Source organism: Ovis aries, chromosome 22 (assembly GCF_016772045.2).
Source record: "Ovis aries strain OAR_USU_Benz2616 breed Rambouillet chromosome 22, ARS-UI_Ramb_v3.0, whole genome shotgun sequence".
Taxonomy (NCBI): domain Eukaryota; kingdom Metazoa; phylum Chordata; class Mammalia; order Artiodactyla; family Bovidae; genus Ovis; species Ovis aries.
In genome coordinates this window covers 16,273,900-16,299,183 of record NC_056075.1, presented here as the reverse complement: position 1 = coordinate 16,299,183, position 25,284 = coordinate 16,273,900, and the positions used below count along the sequence as shown (strand labels likewise).

Genomic DNA, 25,284 nt, shown 5'->3' with positions numbered 1-25,284 from the left:
GAGGGCATACTCTAACCTTCTCAATGTCTAATCCTTTGAGTTTATTCACAGTGAAGAAGGGAACTAACTAGTGGGGTTATGCAGTCCATAGAAATCAACTTCCTAAACACACAGTAGGTGTAAAAGAAAACCAACCACAGTATGGATCTGGAAAGATGGAGAAGTGGAGAGTGTTCAGCACAGTCCAAAGGAGAAGGGTAGAAAGGAGAGGGTGAAGGGCTTTTCCTAGAGAAGGAACTGAAATGGGGATAGAAATAGGAGGTTTACTTCTCATTGAACATCCAGGAAAATAGGTTTCAAGGAATGCTTGATGCTTGGTCACAAGATTATGAACAATGCCCAGAATTTGATCTCAAAATGAGATCCTGCTAATCTATTCCTTATCTACTTCCTGAATTTTGGTTCCATTGTTTCATAACAAACTGGCTTAAGATTTCTGCCCAGTTTGTGGGGTTTGCAGGCTTGCTTTGTCTTGGCACTGTAGTATCATATAAGACCTAAGGCTTTACTTTGTTGTTGCTGTTCAGTTGCTAAGTCATGTTCGACTCTTTGCAACCCCATGGATGGCAGCACACCAGGCCCTCTGTCCTCCACTGTCTCCCGGAGTTTGCTCAAATTCATGTCCATTGAGTTGGTGATACTATCTAACCATCTCATCCTCTGTCACATCCCTTCTCCTTTTGCCTTTACTTTATGAGCTTATATTTCGTGTGTGGGACACAGGAATAATTATAATTTCATTTGAAACATTTTGCATTAGAAGTATTTATGAGTCTTGTGGAAAACTAGCAAGAGAATGAATTATATCCCCCTGAATAGATCAAAGAAGTTTGTATAGAGCAAGTGACACCTGTGGTGGATCTAGAAGGATGTAGAGAATCTCATCAGGAAGAGCTGAAGGAACCAATATTTCAGTTGGAGGAATGACTGGATACTCATAACACTTGAAACAGCTAGTGTGTCTGGGGTTTAGAGAATGGTTAATAATATTGGTATCGAGTTTGTGACATTTCTTTTTATACTTGGCAATGGTAAGCTCTTGAAATATTGTTAGAAACAGAGACATGACAATGTCAAGATTAGTTTTAGGAATCCAGATGAGGAGAAATAAATCTGTTGTTGAGTCTTGAATTGGAAGTAGATGGAAAAATATAGTGTGTAGTTCATGTTATTTGGGATGGGTGAGTGTGTATGTAGAAAGATATTACTGGCAAGCCTCAGGAAAGCAATCCTGACATGGGTGTACAGAACAGATTCCTTTTAATAGAGAAAGTACACTGAAATCTGTTCTGAGGAAATGAAGCAAACTGGATTTTGGTGTAAATAGAAGAAGCCATAGGTTAATTTGTCTTTTATTAATTTGTTTATGTATTTACTCATTCCATATTTATTTATGCTTCCCTTTGTGATATGTTAGAAATAGAATTGAACAACTATTTAATTTATGTGTCATTTTTAGGAAAAAGAGTTTGTGTTGGAGAAGGCCTGGCCCGCATGGAGCTGTTTTTACTCCTGGTCAGCATTTTACAGCATTTTACCTTGAAACCTGTGGTTGATCCAAAGCACATTGATACTGCACCAAGTTTCAAAGGGATGATCTCTATTCCACCCTTCTGTGAGATGTGTTTCATTCCAGTCTGAAGAAAGGGCTGACTGCCAGGTTGCAGAGTGAGCCTCTCCAGCTCCATCTACACAAGCTGACGCTCTCTATCCTGGCTGTTAGCCATTGTCCGCCTCTCCCTTACCTTTAGGAGTGACATTCTTGAGCCCCGCCTCTTCTAATTTTCTTTAAGATTCACTTCAAGTTTTTTTTTGCATGAAATACAACAGTTTTGTCCCCAATAATTTTTTTAAAAATTACAGTCCTGAGATCTTAAGCTACATCCCATTTATTGTGTATACCAAATGGAAGGCACCTTATAAATGTCATATTTTATTAAAAATTAAAGTTGGCAATTATCCCATGTGATAAATTTTTTTAAAATGCACTCATCTCTTACTCCTATTTATCTCTCTAGGGGAATGATCTCTTGATAGTTTGGATGTATAATTTTGCTTTCCCCCAATGTTTATTAAAAATATAATTATATGTTTGATGGGTTGTATGTGTATATATGTATATACATGCAAAAGAAATCAGGTGAAGATGACTCCAGCTAGAGGGAATAGTATGAGATAAAACTTGAATTTATTAGTCTTTCCAGAGATGTTCTTCCCTCTTTCTCCTAGTGATTAAACACACACACAACACACACACAGACATGCAGACATATAAAAGTAAGGAAGAGGGGAAGGTAATTAATATACATGTGGGTTATATTTGAACATACACAGAGGAATCTATGTGTGTGTTTAGTGTTTGCATGTGTATGTATTGTTTATAGCTATGTTTTTTGGTGACATATAATAGCATAAAGTTGATATTTTCACAAGCAGTGTAAGTTAATGTATCTCATATTACTTTGTTAATAGATATGATAACTTTTTAAAATTATCTTCCTAATCAAGGATATTTATATTATTTTTGAAATCTTGTCAATATAAAAATGCTACTATTAATACATGCACATGTCTTCTATTATACCTTTACTGTCTCTTCAGGATAGTTTCTTAGAAGTGATGTGGCTGCACATATATATGCACTTTAATTTTTTGTAGATACAGAAGCATAATGCCCTAAAAATTACATATCTGCTTCAGTTCAGTTCAGTTCATTTCAGTTCAGTCTCTCAGTCGTGTCCAACTCTTTGTGACCCCATGAATCACAGCACGCCAGGCCTCCCTGTCCATCACCAACTCCTGGAGTTCACTCAAACTCACTTCCATCGAGTCAGTGATGCCATCCAGCTATCTCACCCTCTGTCATCCCCTTGTCCTCCTGCCCCCAATCTCTCCCAGCATCAGGGTCTTTTCTAATGAGTCAACCCTTCGCATGAGGTGGCCAAAGTATTGGAGTTTCAGCTTTAGTATCAGTCCTTCTAATGAACACCCAGGATTGATCTCCTTTAAGATGGACTGGTTGGATCTCCTTGCAGTTCAAGGGACCCTTAAGAGTCTTCCCCAACACCACAGTTCAAAAGCATCAATTTTTGGCACTCAGCTTTCTTCAGAGTCCAACTCTCACATTCATAGATGACCACTGGAAAAACCATAGCCTTGACTAGATGGACCTTTGTTGGCAAAGTAATGTCTCTGCTTTTGAATATGCTATCTAGGTTGGTCATAACTTTCCTTACAAGGAGTAAGCGTCTTTTAATTTCATGGTTGCAATCACCATCTTCAGTGATTTTGGAGCCCCCAAAAATAAAGTCACACTGTTTCCACTCTTTCCCCATATATTTCCCATGAAATGATGGGACTGGATGCCATGATCTTCGTTTTCTGAATGTTGAGCTTTAAGCCAACTGTTTCACTCTCTACTTTCACTTTCATCAAGAGGTTCTTTAGTTCTTCTTCACTTTCTTCCATAAGGGTGGTGTCATCTGTATATCTGAGGTTATTGATATTTCTCCTGGCAATCTTGATTCCAGCTTGTGCTTCTTCTAGCCCAGCATTTCTCATGATGTACTCTGCATGGAAGTTAAATAAGCAGGGTGACAATATACAGCCTTGATGTACTCCTTTTCCTATTTGGAACCAGAATTTACTTAAAAACAATTTTTTTTTTTGGCCACACTGCTGGCATTTAGGATCTTAATTTCCAGACAGGGATGGAAACCATGCCCCATGCAGTGGAAGGGAGGTCTTAACCACTGGACTGCCAGGGAAGTCCTTTTCTTTTCTGTCATGACTGTAATAGAAAGACTACTTGATCAAACCCTTACGTGTACTGAGGACTGAATTCTTTGGTGGATTTCGGAGCTTTTAGTTACCTTTCAAGTAGAAATCTCATCATCTGCAGATAATATTTTATTGCAATGACCAGAAATTTCTTGATATAATATATATATATATATATTTATGTCTGTATTTCTCTGACTCATCACACAGACACACACAGACAATACACAAACATATATATGTGTGTATATATATATATGTGTGTATGTATATATGTGTGTGTGTGTGTATATATATATATATATATATATATATATATATATATATAATTTGTCAGCGTGTTAATGTGATCAAAGTTGTGACAATTTCTGGGACAAGAAAGCAGAGGGATTGGGAAGTCCATGATAGGAAGCCTCTTATTTGATGTGATTTTATCTTTGAGGTGAATATTGATTTGAAAATAAGAGGTGAGAGTCTTAAAGGTTGGGTGTCACGTAGGAGTTTTAGAACTCCCCCAAATCTTGCAGATTCTGAAGGCTATCAGAAAAAAAGATGGACCAAGTAGACATTTCAACTTCAGTTGAAGCTTGACGGTTATGAAGATCTGCAACTAAGGAATAAGATTAGCCTGAAGTTGAAGAATATTTACAAGACCAGAGTCTTTCTTTACATAATTTCAGTCATTGATTAAATGCTTGTTGGAAAAGAAGAAGCAAAACTCTCACTGTTTGCAGATGACCTGATCCTCTACATAGAAAACCCTGAAGACTCCACCAGAAAATTACTAGAGCTGATCAATGAACATAGTAAAGTTGCAGGATATAAAATCAACACATAGAAATCCCTTGCATTCTTATACACTAACAGTGAGAAAACAGAAAGAGAAATTGAGGGAACAGTTCCATTCACCTTTGCAATGAAAATAATAAAACACTTAGGAATATATCTACAAAAAGAAACAAAAGACCTTTATATAGAAAACTATAAAACACTGATGAAAGAAATCAAAGAGGACACAAATAGATGGAGAACTTTCACCACTAATATTCAACATAGTTTTGGAAGTTTTGGCCGCAGGAGTCAGAGCGGAAAAAGAAATAAAAGGAATCCAGATTTGAAAAGAAGTAAAACTCTCACTGTTTGCAGATGACATGATCATCTACATAGAAAACCCTAAAGACTCCACTAGAAAATTACTAGAGCTAATCAATGAATAGAGTAAAGTTGCAGGAGATGTAAATTAACACACAGAAATCCCTTGCATTCCTATACACTAACAATGAGAAAACAGAAAGAGAAATTGAGGAAACAGTTCCATTCACCTTTGCAATGAAAATAATAAAACACTTAGGCATATATCTACATAAAGAAACAAAAGACCTTTATATAGAAAACTATAAAACACTGATTAAAGAACCCAAAGAAGAAGAAATAGATGGAAAAATACGCCATGTTCATGAGGTGGAAGAATTAATGTAGTGAAAATGAGTATACTACCCAAAGCAATCTAGAGATTCAATGCAATCCCCATCAAGCTATCAATGGTATTATTCACAGAACTAGAGTAAATAATTTCACAATTTGTATGGCAATACAAAAAACCTCGAATAGCCAAAGCCATCTTGAGAAAGAAGAATGGAACTGGAGGAATCAACCTGCCTGACTTCAGGCTCTACTACAAAGCCACAGTCATCAAGACAGTATGGTACTGGCATAAAGACAGAAATATAGATCAATGGAACAAGATAGAAAGCCTAGAGATTAATCCATGCACCTATGGACACCTTATCTTTGACAAAGAAGGCAAGAATATACAATGGATAAAAAGATAATCTCTTTAACAAGTGGTGCTGGGAAAACTGGTCAACCACTTGTAAATGAATGAAATTATACATGTTTCAATGCCATTCTCCCAAGTCATCCCACCCTCTCCCAGAGTCCAAAAGACTGTTCTATACATCTGTGTCTCTTTTGCTGTCTCGCATACAGCGTTATCGTTACCATCTTTCTAAATTCCATATATATGCATTAGGGGGTGGTGCACAGGGATGACCCAGAGGGATGGTATGGGGAAGGAGGTGGAAGGGGGGTTCAGGACTGGGAACACGTGTACACCCGTGGTGGATTCATGTTGATGTATAGCAAAACCAATACAATATTGTAAAGTAATTAGCCTCCAATTAAAATAAATAAATTAAAAAAAGAATGAAATTAGAACACTTTCTAACACCATACACAAAAATAAACTCAAAAGGGATTGAAGATCTAAATGTAAGACCAAAATCTATGAAACTCTTGGAGGAAAACATAGGCAAACATTCTCTGACATAAGTCACAGCAAGATCTTCTATGACCCACCACCCAGAATGTTGGAAATAAAAGCAAAAATAAACAAATGGGACCTAATAAAACTTAAAAGCTTTTTCACAACAAAAGAAACTCTAGGCAAGGTGAAAAGACAGTCTTCAGACTGGGAGAAAATAATAGCAAATGAAGCAACTGACAAACAACTAATCTCAAAAATATACAAGCAACTCCCGCAGCTCAATTTCAGAAAAATTAACGACCCCATCAAAAAATGGGCAGAAGAACTAAATAGACATTTCTTTAAAGAAGACATACAGATGGCTAACAAACACATGAAAAGATGCTCAACATCACTCATTATCAGAGAAATGCAAATCAAAACCACAATGAGATATCATCTCATGCCAGTCAAAATGGCTTCTATCCAAGAATCTACAAACAATAAGTACTGGAGAGGGTGTGGAGAAAATGGAACCATCTTACAGTGTTGGTGGGAATGAAAACTAGTACAGCCACTATGGAGACCAGTGTGGAGATTCCATAAAAAACTGGAAATAGAACTGCATATGACCTAGCAATCCCACTGCTGAGCATGCACACTGAGGAAACCAGAATTGAAAGAGACACGTGTACCCCAATGTTCATCGCAGCACTGTTTATAAGAGCCAGGATGTGGAAGCAACCTAGATGTCCATTGGCAGACCAATGAATAAGAAAGCAGTGGTACATATACTCAATGGAGTGTTATTCAGCCATTAGAAAGAATACATTTGAATGAGTTCTAATGAGGTGGATGAAACTGGAGCTGATTATACAGAGTGACGTAAGCCAGAAAGAAAAACACCAATACAGTATACTAACGCATATATATGGAATTTAGAAAGATGGTGATGATAACCCTGTATGCGAGACAGCAAAAGAGACACAGATGTATAGAACAGTCTTTTGGACTCTGTAGGAGAGGGTGAGGGCGGGATGATATGGGAGAATGGCATTGGAACATGTATGTTATCATATGTGAAATGAATCGCCAGTCCTGGTTCAATGCATGATACAGGCTGCTCGGGGCTGGTGCATTGGGATGACCCAGAGGGATGTGATGGGGAAGGAGGTGAGAGGGGGGTTCAGGATGGGGAACACCCTTACACCCATGGCAGATTCAAGTCAATGTATGGTAAAACCAATACAATATTGTAAAGTAAATAAGCAGAAAATAAAATAAAATAAAATATATATACATAGAAAAAAGAAAATAAATTTACGTTACTTGCTGAGAAAGCCATGAAGTAGTCAGTGTTCTTAAACTTTCTACTCTCATCCATGAAGTGGTCAGGTCCAAACACTTCTGGGTTGTAGATTCTTTGTCATCATGTAGCACAGAAGTCTGGAGAAGGCAATGGCACCCCACTCCAGTACTCTTGCCTGGCAAATCCCTTGGACGGAGGAGCCTGGTGGGCTGCAGTCCATGGGGTCGATAAGAGTCAGACACGACTGAGCAGCTTCCCTTTCACTTTTCACTTTCATGCATTGGAGAAGGAAATGGCAACCCACTCCAGTGTTCTTGCCTGGAGAATCCCAGGGACGGGGGAGCCTGGTGGGCTGCCGTTTATGGGGTCACACAGAGTCGGACACGACTGAAGTGACTTAGCAGCAGCAGCAGCAGCAGCAGCAGCAGCAGCAGCAGCAGCAGCAGCAGCACGGAAGTCAGGGATGTTAATACATCTGTTCCCTGGAAAGAACAGATGAAGATAAACTGAACTATTAAGAAGTCATGGAGCTGGAAGAAATGTTACAAATTATTTACTCCAGTCTTATGATATAGGTGAATGATCCTAGATCCAAAGAAGGGCAGTGGTATTTTGAGGCAGAAGAAACAGGTAACAAACAAGGATAAATTTAAGACAAGTGGCAGTGTTGTTGCTAATGTGAACTTCGACAGCATCTGAAATACTCAGTACCTGAGTCCTAGGATGTCAGACCTTATGAATCCAATCTAATTATCATACTAGTATAAGTCCCCACCAGCTGCTTTATTTTATTATGTCAATTTTCACTCATCTCATATGTGGTTTATGATTTAAAACAAATCATTATTGTTAATTTAAAATATCTGGAGTTATAACCTCTTTTGTGATAACACTAAGCACAGTAACAAATATTAGTGTTTACCATTGCCACACAAATTATTTGTCTTAATTTAAAAATATAGAGTAGACTTTATTACAGATTAATCCTAGCTTTGAAACCCAGAAGGATGACAAAATTAGAAAAATCATTTTAAGCAATTCAGCTTAGAATCATTATTTAAAGCAATTTTTATCTATTAATGCTAAAAACTGCTGGGTAAATGAATAAAAAGCATGATATTCAGAAAGCCATAAAGAAACATTCAGTTAATTGAATATTAAAAAAAAAACTTTTTTCATAGAGAAATCTGGCAGATAACATTTTATCATATGAACAACATTGCATAACCAACAATGGGATAAGTGATGCTATGTGCTCCACCTCCCTAATGAATTTCAGTGGGATACACAATGCACCCATGTAATTCTCTTACCAAATCATAACTGGAATCTGTGTCCAGGAAACAATCACATAAAACCATCCTGAGGAAAATTTTACATGACTACTAAACTGAACTCTTCACAAAGTTTAATGTACAAAAAGAAAACAAACAAGGCAAAGAGAATGATAACAGAAGGAAACAGGGAAAGATAATCAAATTATAGGCTTGCTCCTGGCTGGATATTGATTTGCAATGAAAAAAAAAAAGCTATAAAATTCCCCCCCCCACCAAAAAAAAATCAATAAAGAAAATCTTTTTTTTTTCTTTGCCTTTTTTTTTTTTTCTCCCAAGGGATTTAGATGCTCTCCAGTATGTGGGATCTTCCCAGATCAGAGATGGAACCTATGTCTGCTGCACTGGCAGGCAGATCTTTTAAAATTTAAATTTATTTATTTTAAGTGGAGGCTAATTACTTTACAATATTGTATTGGCTTTGCCATACATCAATATGAACACGCCATGGGTGTACACATGCTCCCCATCCTGAAGCCCCCTCCCACTTCCCTCCCCATACCATCCCTCTGGGTCATCCCAGTGCACCAGCCCTAAGCATCCTGTATCCTGCATCGAACCTGGACTGGCAGTTCATTTCTTATATATTATACATGTTTCAATGCCATTTTCCCAGATCATCCCACCCTCTCCCTCTCCCACAGAGTCCAAAAGACTGTTCAATATATCTGTGTCTCTTTTGCTGTCTCGCATACAGGGTTATCGTTACCATCTTTCTAAATTCCATATATATGCGTTAGTATACTGTATTGGTGTTTTTCTTTTAAAAAAAGAAAAAATGTTATTCGAGGAAAACTGGGAAATTTTACATATAACCTATATATTAGATAGCATTGTTGAATCAATGATAACTCTTCTGTATACATGCTATTACTGCTCTGTATACAAAAATTGTTGAGGAATACATACTGAAGTAGGGAGGTAATGATGTGTAAATGAACAGATTGATAAATGAATACTAATGGAAGAAATGTTCACATATTGAGGTATGGGGAAGTCATTCTGGCTTATACATAATTTAACTTGAATATTATGTTAACTAAAATAAAAACAGTTTGTAGGCTATCAAACACACTCTACATTTGTTTAATCTGGATGCACTGACCAGAAATAATGTCCATATTAAATAAAAAGATTAAATGTCCTGTTCCTGGGACATCAATGCTGGGACTCCAATGATAAGACTCCCCTCCCAGATGTCAATGCCATACTAACTCTCTGTGTCCATGCTGAACTTTTGTTGCTATTGTTTCAAACCTCAAAAGAATATATCCCTGACTTATTTATGTTCTTCATTCTGACAAGGTATAAAACTGTGCGGAAAATCCAGATCAGCTCCTCAGAGTTATCTGAGGTTGCCTTCTGGGTAATAGTCCTCAGTTTGAACAAAAAATCTTTTCTCTTCCTATTAGAGATTGTTTATTCATGATTTTCACCGACATTGCAAAGCAGATATACATTCAAATTCATGTATTACATATACATAAACATATTTTTAATGTTTAAACAATAATTAATGCAAACAAGGGGAAGACTTCCATCCCCTAATTTTCTTATATAAAAGGTCTGCAACTTTTATTATTCCCTTGTATATTTTTATACAAGTAATATGTGGAAATCTTTCTTTAAGGTACAAAAAAAAAGAGGCTTCTCTGGTGACTCAGTGGTAAAGAATCTGCCACAAATGCAGGAGACACCAACCGCATAGACCCCTGATCCAGAAAGATCCTATGTGCTGTGGAGCAACTAAGTCCATGTGCTGCAACTACTGAGCCTGTGCTATAGAGCCCAGGAGCGACAGCTATTGAGCACACGTGCCACAGCTACTCAAGTCTATGCACCTTAGAGCCAATGCTCTGCAACAAGAAAAGACACTGCAGTGAAAAGCCCACACACAGTAACTAGAGAGTAGCTCCCACTGGCTGCAACTAGAGAAAAACCCTTGTAGCAACAAAGACCCAGCAGTCATACATAAATAAATGAATAAATAATTTTTTAAAAGATACAAAAACCAATATACTCTCTACAAATGTTGCTCCAAAAATTGGATAAAATTCATGTTCATAAAAAGGGAAACATAATCATTATTTCCCATCACAAATAAAAATTAAGTGAATGAATCAATAATCTATGTCTCCTGCATTGGCAGGCGGGTTCTTTACCACTAGTACCACCTGGGAAGCCCTGAATCAATAATCTAAATTTTTACAACTAAGTTTTTTTACAACTAAGTTTTTATAACTAAGATTATAAAGTTTTAACAATAGTTAAGAGTAAATCCGGTGTGATCACTCATCTAGAGCCAGACATCCTGGAATGTGAAGGCAAGTGGGCCTTAGAAAGCATCACTAGGAACAAAGCTAGTGGAAGTGATGGAATTCCAGTTGAGCTATTTCAAATCCTGGAGATGTTGCTGTGAAAGTTCTGCACTCAATATGCCAGCAAATTTGGAAAACTCAGCAGTGGCCACAGGAATGGAAAAGGTCAGTTTTCATTCCAATCCCAAAAAAAGGCAATGCAAAAGAATGCTCAAACTACCACACAATTGCACTCATCTCACATGCTAATAAAGTAATACTCAAAATTCTCCAAGCCAAGCTTCAGCAATATGTGAACCATGAACTTCCTGATGTTCAAGCTGGTTTTAGAAAAGGCAGAGGAAACAGAGATCAAATTGCCAACATCTGCTGGATCATGGAAAAAGCAAGAGAGTTCCAGAAAAAAACATCTATTTCTGCTTTATTGACTATGCCAAAGCCTTTGACTGTGTGGATCACAAGAAAGTGTGGAAAATTCTGAAGGAGATGGGAATACCAGACCACCTGACCTGCCTCTTGAGAAATCTGTATGCAGGTCAGGAAGCAACAGTTAGAACTGGACATGGAACAACAGACTGATTCAAATAGGAAAAAGGAGTCCGTCAAGGCTGTATATTGTCACCCTGCTTATTTAACTTATATGCAGGGTGCAGGGTACATCATGAGAAACGCTGGACTGGAAGAAGCACAAGCTGGAATCAAGATTGCTGGGAGAAATATCAATAACCTCAGATATGCAGATGACAACACCCTTATGGCAGAAAGTGTAGAGGAACTAAAAGCCTCTTGATGAAAGTGAAAGAGGAGATTAGAAAAGTAGGCTTAAAGCTCAACATTCAGAAAATGAAGATCATGGCATCTGGTCCCATCACTTCATGGCAAATAGATGGGGAAACAGTGTTAGACTTTATTTTTTTGGGCTCCAAAATCACTGCAGATACTGACTGCAGCCATGAAATTAAAAGATACTTACTCCTTGGAAGAAAAGTTATAACCAACCTAGACAGCATATTTAAAAGCAGAGACATTACTTTGCCGACGAAGGTCCATCTAGTCAAGGCTATCATTTTTCCAGTGGTCTTTTGCTTTAGTCATGTACAACTCATGGCAACCTATGGATCATAGCCATCCAGGCTTCTGTCCATGGGATTATCTAAGCAAGAATACTAGACTAGATTGCCATTTCCTCCTCCAGGGAAACGCTTTATATTGGATAAAAAAAGTAAATCCTTCAAGAAGCAATATAATTATACACACACATATATACACTTAGCAACAGAGCCCCCAAATATGTAAGGCAAACAGTGAAAGACCTAAAATGATAAACAGAGAGTTCTACAATAATAGTTGTTCAGTCCCTCAGTTTCAGCATCAGGTCTTCCAACGAATATTCAGGGTTGATTTCCTTCAGGATTGACTGCTTTGATGTCTTTGCTGTCCAAGGGACTCTCAAGAGTCTTCTCCAGCAGCACAATTTGAAAGCATCATTCTTCAGCACTCATCCTTCTTGATGGTCCAACTCTCATATCTCTATGTGACTATTGGAAAAACCTGTAGTTTTTGACTAGACAGAGCTTTGCAGAGAAGTGATGTCTCTGCTTTGGAATACGCTGTCCAGGTTTGTCATAGCTTTCCTTTCAAGGAATAAGCATCTTTTAATTTTATGGCTGCAGTTACTGTCCACAGTGATTTTGGAACCCAAGAAAATAAAACCTGCCACTGTTTTCAATTTTTCCCCAACTATTTGCCATGAAGTGATGGGACCAGATGCAATGATCTTAGTTTTTTGAATGGTAAGTTTTAAGCCAGCTTTTTAACTCTCTTTAACCCTCATCAAAAGGTAGACACCGGAAAATGAGCCCCCCATGTCAGTAGGTCTCCAGTATTCAATGGGGAAGGGTGGAGAATCAGTCCCAGAAGGAATGAAGAGGCTGGGCAAAAGCAGAAATGATGCCTGGTTGTGGATGTGTCTGTTGGCGAAAGTAAAGTATGATGCAATAAAAAACATTATTGCATAGAAACCTAGAATGTTAGGTCCATGAATCAAGGTAAATTGGATGTGGTAAAGAGGGAGGTGGCAAGAGTGAATATCAACATTTTAGATATCAACAAACTAAGATGGACAGCTCATGTGAAGAGTTGACTCACTGGAAAAGACTTTGATGCTGGGAGGGATTGGGGACAGAAGGAGAAGGGGACGACCGAGGATGAGATGGCTGGATGGCATCACTGACTCGATGGATGCCAGTTTGAGTGAACTCCGGGAGTTGGTGATGGACAGGGAGGCCTGGCATGCTGCGATTCATGGGGTCTCAGAGAGTCGGACAAGACTGAGCTACTGAACTGAACTGAACCATTATATCTACTATTGTAGGCAAGAATCCCTTAGAAAAAGATAGAGTAGGAAGCAGTCCTAAGATGGCAGAGGAATAGGATAGGGAGACCACTTTCTCCCCCACAAATTCATTGAATGATCATTTGAACGCTGAGCAAATACCACAAAACAACTTCTGAACACTCTTGGAGAACACCAGACACCCAGAAAGGTAGTCCATTGTCTTCAAAAGGAGGTAGGACAAAATATAAAAGATAAAAGAGAGACAAAAGAGTTAGGGACAGAGATCTGTCCTGAGAAGGGAGTCGTAAAAGAGAAGTTTCCAAACACCAGGAAACCCTTTCACTGGCGGGTCTGTGGGGAGTTTTGGATTTCAGAGGGCAACATAACCTGGATGAAAAAATAAATAAATAAAACCCACAGATTACATGCCTAACTGCAAATCCCGGTGGAAAAGTAGTCCAGACACATGCCTCAGCCACCAGCAAGCGGGGGCTGAACAGAGAGGTCCGGGCTGCATTGCTTAGGGTAAGGACTGGGCCTGAATGCCCTGAGGGCAATCTGAGGGGGCTAATATGAGATAACAACCCAAACTGTGGGATAGCCAGAGAGAGGGGGAAAGAAAAGACAAAAGGTGGGGGGGAGAGAGAGAGAGAGAGAGAGAGAGGGAGAGAGGGAGAGAGAGAGGGAGAGAGAGAGAACTTTCCTGCAAAAAGCTCTGACCTAAGGCACTGTCAGGCCACTCACAGAACAAAGGACTGAGTGAATACCAGAGGAGAGCTAGTCAGCAAAGGACCAGCCCATTCCACACTGGAGGCAAGGAGGCAGGCGGGCGACAGCCAGAGCAGGAAGGCAAGAGGCAAACAGTCCCAGAAACAGCACCCTCTACCAAACTGCGAGCAGGCTCCCAGTTGCTAACCAAGTCTTCCTGGGATCCTGGAAGGTTGACATCTGCCAGGAGGGTCGCATCCGAAGTTCAGATTCCCCAGAGGAGACACATGGCACACCTGAGACTGTGCTCCCGCTCTGCAACAGGGAAACTGCTTGGCCAGGACAGGGGAGGTGATAAGACTTACTGCACACCTGGGGAGTGTGCGCTTACCAAGCACCTGGTCGGCTGAGCTGCTCGGACCCGGAAAGGGCACAAAACGCAGGCTCAACCAAGTCTGTGCCTTTGTGGAGTACCCCAGAACCTGAACCTGAGCAGCGTAGGCCTGGGAAGTGCATGAAACCCAGGGCCCACCTTAGGACAGTTCCCCTGCAGAGCAACCTGAAGCCTGAGCAGTGTAGACTGGGAAAGCACACACGCCATGAATGGGGGCAAACCCAGTGTGGCCCAGACACTGCGAGCACTCACCATACATGCCAGTGATATTTGTTTGCAATGTTCCTCCCTCCCTGCAGCAGAATTGAACAAGTGAGCCTAAATAAATGACCACCTTTGCCCCCTTGTTTCAGGGCAGAAGTTAGATACTGAAGAGACTTGCAAACAGAGGGAGCCAAAATAAACAAAGAAGAGGGAACCACTTTGGAAGTGACAGGTGCAACAGATTAAAACCCTGTAGTTAGCACTGGCTACATTGGAAGGGGCCTATAGAACTTGAGAAGGATGAGCTGGAACAGGAACTATCTGAAACTGAAACGACCCCACACTGCCATCAACAGCTCCAGAGAAATTGCTAGATATATTTTATTATTATCATCTTTTAAATATTTTTAGTTTTAAGTTCTTTATTACTCCTTTAATTTTCATTTTTAAAACCTACTATTACCTTGCAAAAAAGACCCCGTTTTTAAAGCAAATTTCACATATATATATATTTGTAACTTTTGAATTTTGTTTTGTTTTTTAATATTGTATTTTTAGAACCTAATATCTACTCTAGATTTTTAATCTTTGCTTTTTGGTATTTGTTATCAATTTTGTACATTTAAGAATCCAATCTTTAGTACCCATTTTTACTTAGGAGTGTGATTACTGGCTTCATTGCTCTCTCCCCTTCTGATTCCCCCTCTCTTCTCCTGGTCACCTGTATCCCCCTCCTCCCTCTTCTCTTCTCCATGTAACTCTGAACCCCTCTGGGTGTCCCCCATGGTGGAGAATCTTTTCACCATTAACCTAGATGTTTTATCATCAGTGTGTATGGATGGAGAAGTCTTGAGGCTACTGTAAGAATAAGACTGAAAGCCAGAGGCAGGAAGCTTAAATCCAAAACTTGAGAACACTGGAGAACTCCTGACTTCAGGGAACATTATTTGACAAGAGCTCATCCAAAATCATCCATACCTACACTGAAACCAAGCTCTGCCCAAGAGCCAACAAGTTTCAGAGCAAGACACACCAAGCGAATTCTTCAACAAAGCAAGAACATAACCCTTAACACAAAAATACAGGCTGCCAAAAGTCACACCAAATCCATAGACACCTCAAAACTCACTCTAGACACTTCATTGCACCCCAGAGAGAAGAGGTCCATCTCCACCCACCAGAACACCGACGCAAGCTTCTCTAACTAAGAAAACTTGGCAAGCCACTCGTCTAAACCCACTCACAGGGAGGAACCTCCACAATAAAGAGGAACCACAAACTTCCAGCATACAAAAAGGCCACCCCAAACACAGCAACCTAAACAAGATGAAAAGGCAGGGAAATATTAAGCAAGTTAAGGAACATGATAAAAGTGGACCAAACCAAACAAAAGAGGAAGAGATAGGGAGTCTAACTGAAGAGAATTCAGAATAATGATAGTAAAAATAATCCAAAATCCTGCAAACAAAAATGGAGTTACAGATAAACAGTCCTGAGGCAAGAATTGAGAAGAGGGAAGAAAATTTAACAAGGACCTAGAAGAAACAAAAAAGAGTCAATCAATAATGAATAATGCAATAAACTGAGATCAAAAGCACTCTGGAGGGAACCAACAGTAGAATAACTAGGCAGAAGATAGGATAAGTGATGTGGAAGATAAAATGGTGGAAATAAATGAAGCAGAGTGGAAAAAAGAAAATAGAATTTTAAGAAGTGAGGACAACCTCAGAGACCTATGGACAATGTTAAACACCACAACATTGGAATCATAAAAGTCCCCGAAGAAGAAGACAAAAAGAAAGGCTATGAGAAAGTACTTGAGGAGATCATAGTTGAAAACTTCCCTAAAATGGGGAAGGAAATAGCCACCCAAGTCCAAGAAACCCAGAAAATCCCAAGCAGGGTAAACCTAAGATGAAACAACCCAAGACACATATTAATCAAATTAACAAAGATCAAACACAAAGAACAAATATTAAAAGCAGCAGGGGAAAACAACAAATAACACAAGGGGATTCCCATAAGGATAACAGTGGATCTTTCAATAGAAACTCTTTAGGCCAGAAGGGACTGGCAGGACATACTTAAAGTGATGAAAGAGAAAAACCTACAATTCAGATTACTGTACCCAGCTAGGATCTCATTCAAATATGAAGGACAAATCAAAGGCTTTATAGACAAGCAAAAGCTGAGAGAATTCAGTACCACCAAATGAGCTCTTCAACAAATACTAAAGGATCTCTCTAGACAGGAAACACAGAAAAAGTTTATAAACTCGAACCCAAGACAACAAAGCAAATGGCAACGGGATCACACTTATCAATATACCTTAAATGTAAATGGGTTGAATCCCCCAACCAAAAGACAAAGACTAGTTGAAGGGATTAAAAAAAGCAAGCCCCCTATATATGCTGTCTACAAGAGACCCACCTCAAACCTAGGGACACATATAGATTGAAAGTGAAGGGGTGGAAAAAGATATTTCACCTAAATGGAGACCCAAAGAAAGCAGGAGTAGCATTACTCATATCAGATGAAATAGACTTTGAAATAAAGGTCATGAAAAGAGACAAAGAAAGACCTACATAATGATCAAAGGATAAATCCAAGAAGAAGATATAAGAATTATAAATATATATGCACCCAACATAGGGGCACCACAATATGTAAGGCAAATGCTAATAAGTATGAAAGGGGAAATTAACAGCAACACAATAATTGTGGGAGACTTTAATACCCCACTCACTCCTATGGATAGATCAACGAAACAGAAAATTAGCAAGGAAACACAAACTTTAAAAGATAGAATGGACCAGTTAGACCTAATTGATATCTATAGTACCTTTCACCTTAAATCAATGAATTTCACCTTTTTCTTAAGGGCACACAAAATCTTCTCCAGGATAGATCACATCCTGGGCTATAAATCTAGCCTTGGTAATTTCCAAAAAACTGAAATCAATTCAAGTATCTTTTCTGATCACAATGTGGTGAGATTAGATGTCAACTACAGGAAAAAATATTAAATATATAAACATATAGAAGCTAAACAACAACTTCTGAATAACCAACAAATCAGAGAAAACACAAAAACCCAAAACCTATGGGATTCAGTAAAAGCAGTGTTAAGGGGAAGGTTCATAGCAATACAAGCCTACATCAAGAAACAGGAGAGAAATCAAATAAATAACCTAACATTACACCTAAAGCAACAAGAAAAAGAAGAAATGAAACAGCCCAGGGTTAGTAGAAGGAAAGAAATAATAAAAATTATGGCAGAAATAAATGCAATATAAACAAAGAGACCATAGCCAAAATCAACAAAGCTAAAAGCTGGTTCTTTTAGAAGATAAATAAAATTGACAAACCATTAGCCAGACTCATCAAAAAACAAAGGGAGAAGAATCAAATCAACAAAATTACAAATGAAAATGGAGAAATCACAACAGATAACAGAAATACAAAGGATCATAAGAGCCCACTATCAGCAACTATATGCCAATAAAATGGACAATTGGAAGAAATGGAAAAATTATTAGAAATGTACAACTTTGCAAAACTGAACCAGGAAGAAATAGAAAATCTTAACAGACCCATCACAAGCATGGAACCGAAATTGTAATCAGAAATCTTCCAGCAAACAAAAGCCCAGGACCAGATGGCTTCACAGTGGAATTCTATCAAAAATTTACAGAAAAGCTAACACCTACCCTATCCAAACTCTTCCAGAAAATTGCAGAGGAAGGTAAACTTCCAAACTCATTCTATGATGCCACCATCACCCTAATACAAAAACCAGAAAAAGATGCCACACAAAAAAAGAAAACTACAGGCCAATATCATTGATGAACATAGATGCAAAAATCCTTAACAAAATCCTAGCAAACAGAATCCAACAACATATTAAAAAGATCATACATCATGACCAAGCAGGCTTTATCCCAGGGATGCAAGGATTCCTCAATATTCAGAAATCAATGAATGTGATACACCACATTACCAAATTGAAAGGCTAAAAACCATATGATTGTCTCAATAGATGCAGAGAAAACCTTTGGCAAATTCAACATCCATTATGATAAAAACCCTTCAGAAAGCAGGCATAGAAGGAATGTATCTCAACCTAATAAAAGCCATACATGATAAACTCACAGCAAATATTTTCCTCAATGGTGAAAAATTGAAAGCATTTCCCCATAAATTCAGGAACTAGAGAAGGGTGCCCACTCTCACCACTACTATTCAGCATAGTTTTGGAAGTTATATCAATCAGAGCAGAAATAGAAATAAAAGAAATCCATATTGGAAAAGAAGTGAAATTTTCACTGTTTGTAGATGACATGATCCTCTACATAGAAAACCCCAAAGACTCTAGCAAAAAATAACTGGAGCTAATCAATGAATATAGGAAAGTTGCAGAAGATATAAATTAACACATAGAAAGCCCTTGCATTCCTATACACTGAGAAAGCAGAAAGAGAAATTGAGGAAACAATTTCATTCACCATTGCAATGAAGAGAATAAAATACTTAGGAATAAATCTACATAAAGAAACAAAAGACTTATATACTGAAAACTATAAAACACTGATGGAAGAAATCAAAGATGACACATATGATGGAGAAATATACCATGCTCATGGAGTGGGAGAATCAATATAGTGAAAATGAGCATACTACCAAAAGCAATCTATAGATTCAATGCAATCTCTATCTAGCTACCAACGATATTTTTTCAGATAATTAGAACAAATAATTTCAAGTTTGTATGGATATACAAAAACCCTCAAATACCCAAAGCCATTTTGAGAAAGAAGAATGCAACTGGAGGAATCACCTTGCCTGACTTCAGTGTCTACTACAAATCCACAGTCATCAAGACACTATGGTACTGCACAAAGACAGAAATGTAGATCAATGGAACAAAATAGAAAGCCCAGAGATAAATCCACTCACCTATGGACACCTTATCTTTGACAGAGGAGGCAAGAATATAAAATAGAGAAAAGACAATGTCTTTAACAAGTGGTGCTGGAAAACTGGTCAACCACTTGTAAAAGAATGAAGCTAGAACACTTTCTAACACCACACACAAAAATAAACTCAAAATGGATTAAAGATCTAAATGTAAGACCAGAAACTATAAAACTCCTGGAGGAAAGCATAGGCAAAACACTGTCTGACGTGAATCAGCAGGATCCTCTATGACCCACCTCCCAGAGTAATGGAAATAAAAGCAAAAATAAACAAATGGGGCATAATTAAAATTAAAAGCTTTTGCACAATGAAGGAAACTATAAGCAAGGTGAAAAGATAGCCTTCAGAATGGGAGAAAATAATAACAAAAGAAGCAACTGACAAAGAGTTTTTCTCAAAAATATACAAGCAGCTCTTGCAGCTCAATTCCAGAAAAATAAGCGACCCAGTCAAAAAATGGGCCAAAGAACTAAACAGACATTTCTTCAAAGAAGACATACAGGTGGCTAACAAATACACGAAAAGATGCTCATCATCACTCATTATCAGAGAAATGCACATTAAAACCACAATGTCATACCATCTCACACCAGTCAGAATGGCTGCTATCCAAAAGTCTACAAACAATAAATGTTGGAGAGGGTGTGGAGAAAAGGGAACCCTCTTACACTGTTGGTGGGAATGCACACTAGTACAGCCATTATGGAGAACAGTGTGGAGAATACTTGAAACCTGGAAATAGGACCACCATATGACCCAGCAATTTCACTCCTGGGCATACACCTGAGGAAACCAGAATTGAAAGAGGCATGTTTACCCCGATGTTCATCACAGCACTGTTTATAATAGCCAGGACATGAAAGCAACGTAGATGTCCATCGGCAGACTAATGAATAAGAAAGCAGTGGTGCATATACACAATGGAGTATTACTCAGCTATTAAAAAGAATGCAGTTGAATCAGTTCTAATGAGGTGGATGAAACTGGAGCCTATTATACAGAGTGACGTAACCCAGAAAGAAAAACACCAATACAGTATACTAACGCATATATATGGAATTTAGAAAGATTGTAATGATGACCCTATATGCAAGACAGCAAAAGAGATTCAGATATAAAGAACAGCCTTTTGGACTCTGTGGGAGAAGGTGAGGGTGGGATGATTTGAGAGAATAGCATTGAAACATGTATATTATCATATGTGAAATAGATTGCCAGTCCAGGTTCAATGCATGAGGCAGGGTGCTCAGGGCTGATACACTGGGATGCCCCTGAGGGATGGGATGGGGAGAGAGGGTCAGGATGGGGAACACATGTACACCCATGGCTGATTCATGTGAATGTATGGCAAAAACCACCACAATATTGTAAAGTAATTAGCCTCTAATTAAAATTAAAAAAAAGAAAAAATAGAGTAGCTCTAATAGAGTCAATGGAACAGTCTGAAACTCAGTACTTGGGTGCAATATCAAAAACAAGATGATCTCAGTTCATTTCCAAGGCAAACCATTCAATATCACATAATCCAAACCTATACCCCAACCGCATTTGAAGTGAAAATCTTAAATCTTAACTGGTAGTCTTCAGATGGTGGTATAGATCACTGGTGATGCTATTGGTGGTGCTGTTTGTTAGGTTTTGTACTGAAAAACACACACTCTGTTTTGCTATCTCTTACAGCAGAATTCTTAATCTTTTTAGTTTTCTCTTCTTCTTGAACCTAAGCAGATTGCTGCTGGAAATCTCTTTTTTGCTTTCCAGAAAAAGGCAGAGGCTTGTGTACAGACTCCCTGCTAAAGTCATAAGGAGAGTCAGCAGGACTGTGTCCTCCATAATGTCCTCTGAAAATTCCTATGTACTGCATTCACTTTCTCCTCTCTGGCCCAGGTATGGGGGTCCTGCTGTAGTACTCTGGTTGCCACTAGAAAGAAATGAGTTTCTCCAGCTACAACACACAGAACTAAGATGACCAGGCACTCACTCACTGCTTTCCATCTCATCCACAGGAGAGGATGCTGCCAGCACACAGCTCAGTCCCAGGTGAGGTGAGGGGTCTATTGTGGAGTTCTTCTCTCTTCACTGCATCTAAATTCATATCCTTCTTGCTCTGAAGTTATTTTTGAAGAAGTTCTAGGTTCACACAAAACTGGGCAACATGTATCCATCCAACCAACAATTTATCCATGCCCACTTCATGTCCCCTCTGAAAACCACTAGTTTGTTTAATATGTCTATGAGTCTGTTTCAGCTTTGCATACACATTCATTTGTTAAATACCACATTTCTCCCATCCATCCACTGATGGACATTGAGGATTTTCCATATTTGTCTACAGAGAATAATGCCAACTTGAACATGGGTATGTAATATCTCCTTAGCATCACGATTTCACTTCTTTTATTAAATAGTCCAAAAATGGGATTGCTGGGTGGTGTGGTAATTTCATTTCTAGTTTTTTGATTTACCTCTCTTCTGTTTTCCATAGAAGCTGCACCATTTTGTCTTTTCACCAACTGTATACAAGGATTTCAATTTCTTCATATCCTTGCCAACACTTTTTTCTTTCTTATAATATTCAGCCTAAAAGATGTACGGAGCTATCACATTGTGGTTTTGATTTGCGTTCTCTGAAGATTACTGATGTTGAGCACTTTTTCATACACCTGCTTGCCATTCTTGTTTTTCTTTAGAGATATAGCTATTGTAGTCTTTGCCCATATTTAAAATGGGTTAATAGGCTTTCTACCTTTTACTATTGAGTTTTAAGAGTTCCTATATGTTTTTTAGATTAACCCCTTATCAGATAGGACTTGCAGATATTTTTCTCCTGTTCTGTATGTTGTCTTTTAACATTTTCGACTGTTTTTGCTTTCTGTGTAGATTTTTGTTTTTACTGTCCCACTTGTCTAAGATTGCTTTAGCTGCCTGTGCTTTTAGTGTCATAAGCATGAAATCATTGCCAGAATCAATGTCATGGAGAACATACCCTGTGTTATCTTCTAAAAGTTTTATAGTTTCAGGTCTTATATTTAGTCTTTTTAGTTGATTTTTGGTCTGGTGTAAAATAAGGGTCCAATTTTATTTTTTTTGCACAGGAGTATTTATTTTTCCTGCATTATTTGTAAAAGAGACTGTTCTTTCCCCACTGGGTAGTGTTGGCATACTAGATGATGATCACATGACTCTGTAAACTTGGATTCACTTCTGGGCTCTCTATACTGTTATATTGCCCTGTGTCTATTTTTATGTTAGTACAATACTGTTTAATTACCTTTTAAATATATTTAAAATCAGGAATTGTGATGCCTCCAGCCTAGTCCTTCTTTTTCAAGATTGCATTGGCTATTTGGAGTCTTGTGGTTCCACATGAATTTTAATGTTATTTCTATTTTTGTATAAAATGTCATTAGGATTTTGATGCGTACTACATGGAATATTAGATGGCTTTGGGTAGTATGGACACTTAAACAATATTAATTCTTCCAACCTATAAACATGGAATATCTTTCCATTTCTTCGTGTCTTTTGAAAGTTCTTTCAGCAATGTTTTGCATGGCTTGGTATACAGGCTTTCATTTTCTTAGTTAAGTTATTAACTTTTTGATATTTTCCTTGCTACCACAGATGTTATTGTATTTCTAATTAACACATAGGTTATTATTAGTATATAGAGAAGCAACTGATTTTTGCATGTTGATCACCTTATGTTCTGCAAATTTACTGAATTATTTCATTTATTAGTTTTTACAGGATTTTATTATGGAACCTTTATGATTTTCTTCATACAAGGTCATGTCATCTGTGAACAGATATAATATTAGTTTTTCCTTCTGATTTGAATGCCTTTTATTTATATTTTTTTAATTTCTCTAACTATGATTTATAATATGATGTCAGGTATCAGTGTGAGAGTGGATTTCCTTCCTTGCTCCAGAGCTTAGTGAAAGAGCTTTCAGCTTTTGAAATCTATGATTCTAAGTACTGGTTTTCATATGGCCTTATTATTCCTAGTCTGTTGAGTTTTTTGGTAATGAAAGCTTGTTGAATGCTGTCAAACGCTTTTACTACTACATCTGTTGAGAAAATCATGTGATTTTTATTCTTTGTTGTGGCAATGTTGTATATCACACTGTTTGAATTTTGTTTGTTGAAGCAGTCCTTCATGACAGGGATAAATCTTGAATAGCTATGATGTATAGTCATTCTATTTTGCTATTGAATTTGTGAGACTCTGTCCTTGTCTTTCCTTCTGGCTTTGATGTAGCAGAATTCAAACTCACTAAAGGTATAGAAATTTTTCCACTAGTTTCCAGACTGTTATTTTACAAAGAGAATTTGTTCATGTTGTTTTGAATCAACATGCCTACAGGGGAAAGTGTAGTTTAGCACTTCCTATAATGTCACATTACAGATGTTATTCCTTGTGTACATTTGATCAGACTGTGTACTTAAGAAATTGACCCATTTCAATTAAGTCATCAAATTGGTAGACATGGAGTCATTCAGAATACTATTTCACTATCCTTTTAATGTCCATGGCATCAAAAAAATGACTCCCCATTTCAGTGATAACTTGTGTAATTTCTGTCTTATATCTTCTTTGAGGGTTCAGTTCGGTTCCATTCAGTCACTCAGTTGGGTCCACCTCTTTGTGATCCCATGGACTGCAGCACACCAGGCTTCCCTGTCCATTACCAACTCTCAGAACCTACTCAAACTCATGTTCAACACATTTTTGAGGGTAGCCTAGCTATAGATTTATCAATTCTATTCAAATTTTCAAAGAACTAGCATTGGTTTCATTGATTCTATTTAGTGACTTCCTTTATACAATCTTAATGATTTCTATTCTGATTTTTTCTTTTTTTAATATAAATTTATTTATTTTAATTGGAGGTTAATTACTTTGAAATATTGTATTGGTTTTGCCATATATCAACATGAATCTGCCACAGGTATACACGTGTTCCCCATTCTGAACCCCCCTCCCACCTTCCTCCCCGTACCATCTCTCTGGGTCGTTTCAGTGCACCAGCCCCACTGAAACATGTATAATATCATATATGAAATGAATAGCTAGTCCAGGTTCTGTTCTGATTTTCAACTGTAGTTTTCCTGGCTTACTTTGACTTTAAGCTTCCCTTGTGGCATGGCAGTAAAGAATCTGCCTGCAAATGCAAGATACCCGGGTTCAATCTCTGGGTGGGGAAGAACCCCTGAAGAAGGAAATGACAACCCACTCCAGTATTCGTGGCCGAGATATTATATCCCATAGAAAGAGAGGCACATGGGCCACAGTCCATGGAGTTGCAAAGAGTCGGACATTACTGGGAAACTAAATAACAATCAACAGTGATCTCCATAATCCCTACAGGATGAAGATGCTCCTGAAAACAATTTCTTTCACTTTCAAGTCCAAACCTCAAGTAACTCATGGTAACATGCACCTAAGGGAGCTTTTCTACTCTCATTCCCTCTGTCGTTCTCTGTGCTTATGAGGACCATGTGACATCTTTGTCTTTTCTTTTTCTTTCCTCCCTTATCTGCAATATGCACAAAGGAAGGAAAGTTTGGTACTGGCTTGCCAAGTTATGCGTTTTATTAGGAACAGGCATAGCAGAAATAGCTCTGTGTTGTACAGAGAGTAATCATCTTGTTTTATTTTGATGGAGTATAT

At 38.1% G+C, this 25,284-nt stretch overlaps 1 protein-coding gene across 2 annotated transcripts in view; it reads left to right on the top strand.

Annotated features, from left to right (window-relative positions):
- The window catches only part of CYP2C19 (cytochrome P450 2C19), a 252,248-nt gene that overhangs the window by 62,260 nt on the left and 164,704 nt on the right, over nt 1-25,284 (top strand). The window contains 1 exon segment of one of the 2 annotated variants that reach the window (NM_001205152.1): nt 1,460-2,091. The exons of the other annotated variant lie outside the window; for it this stretch is intronic. Within the exon segment in view, the coding sequence (NP_001192081.1) occupies nt 1,460-1,641 (182 nt within the window). The 3' untranslated portion in view covers nt 1,642-2,091. 2 annotated transcript variants of the gene reach the window in all.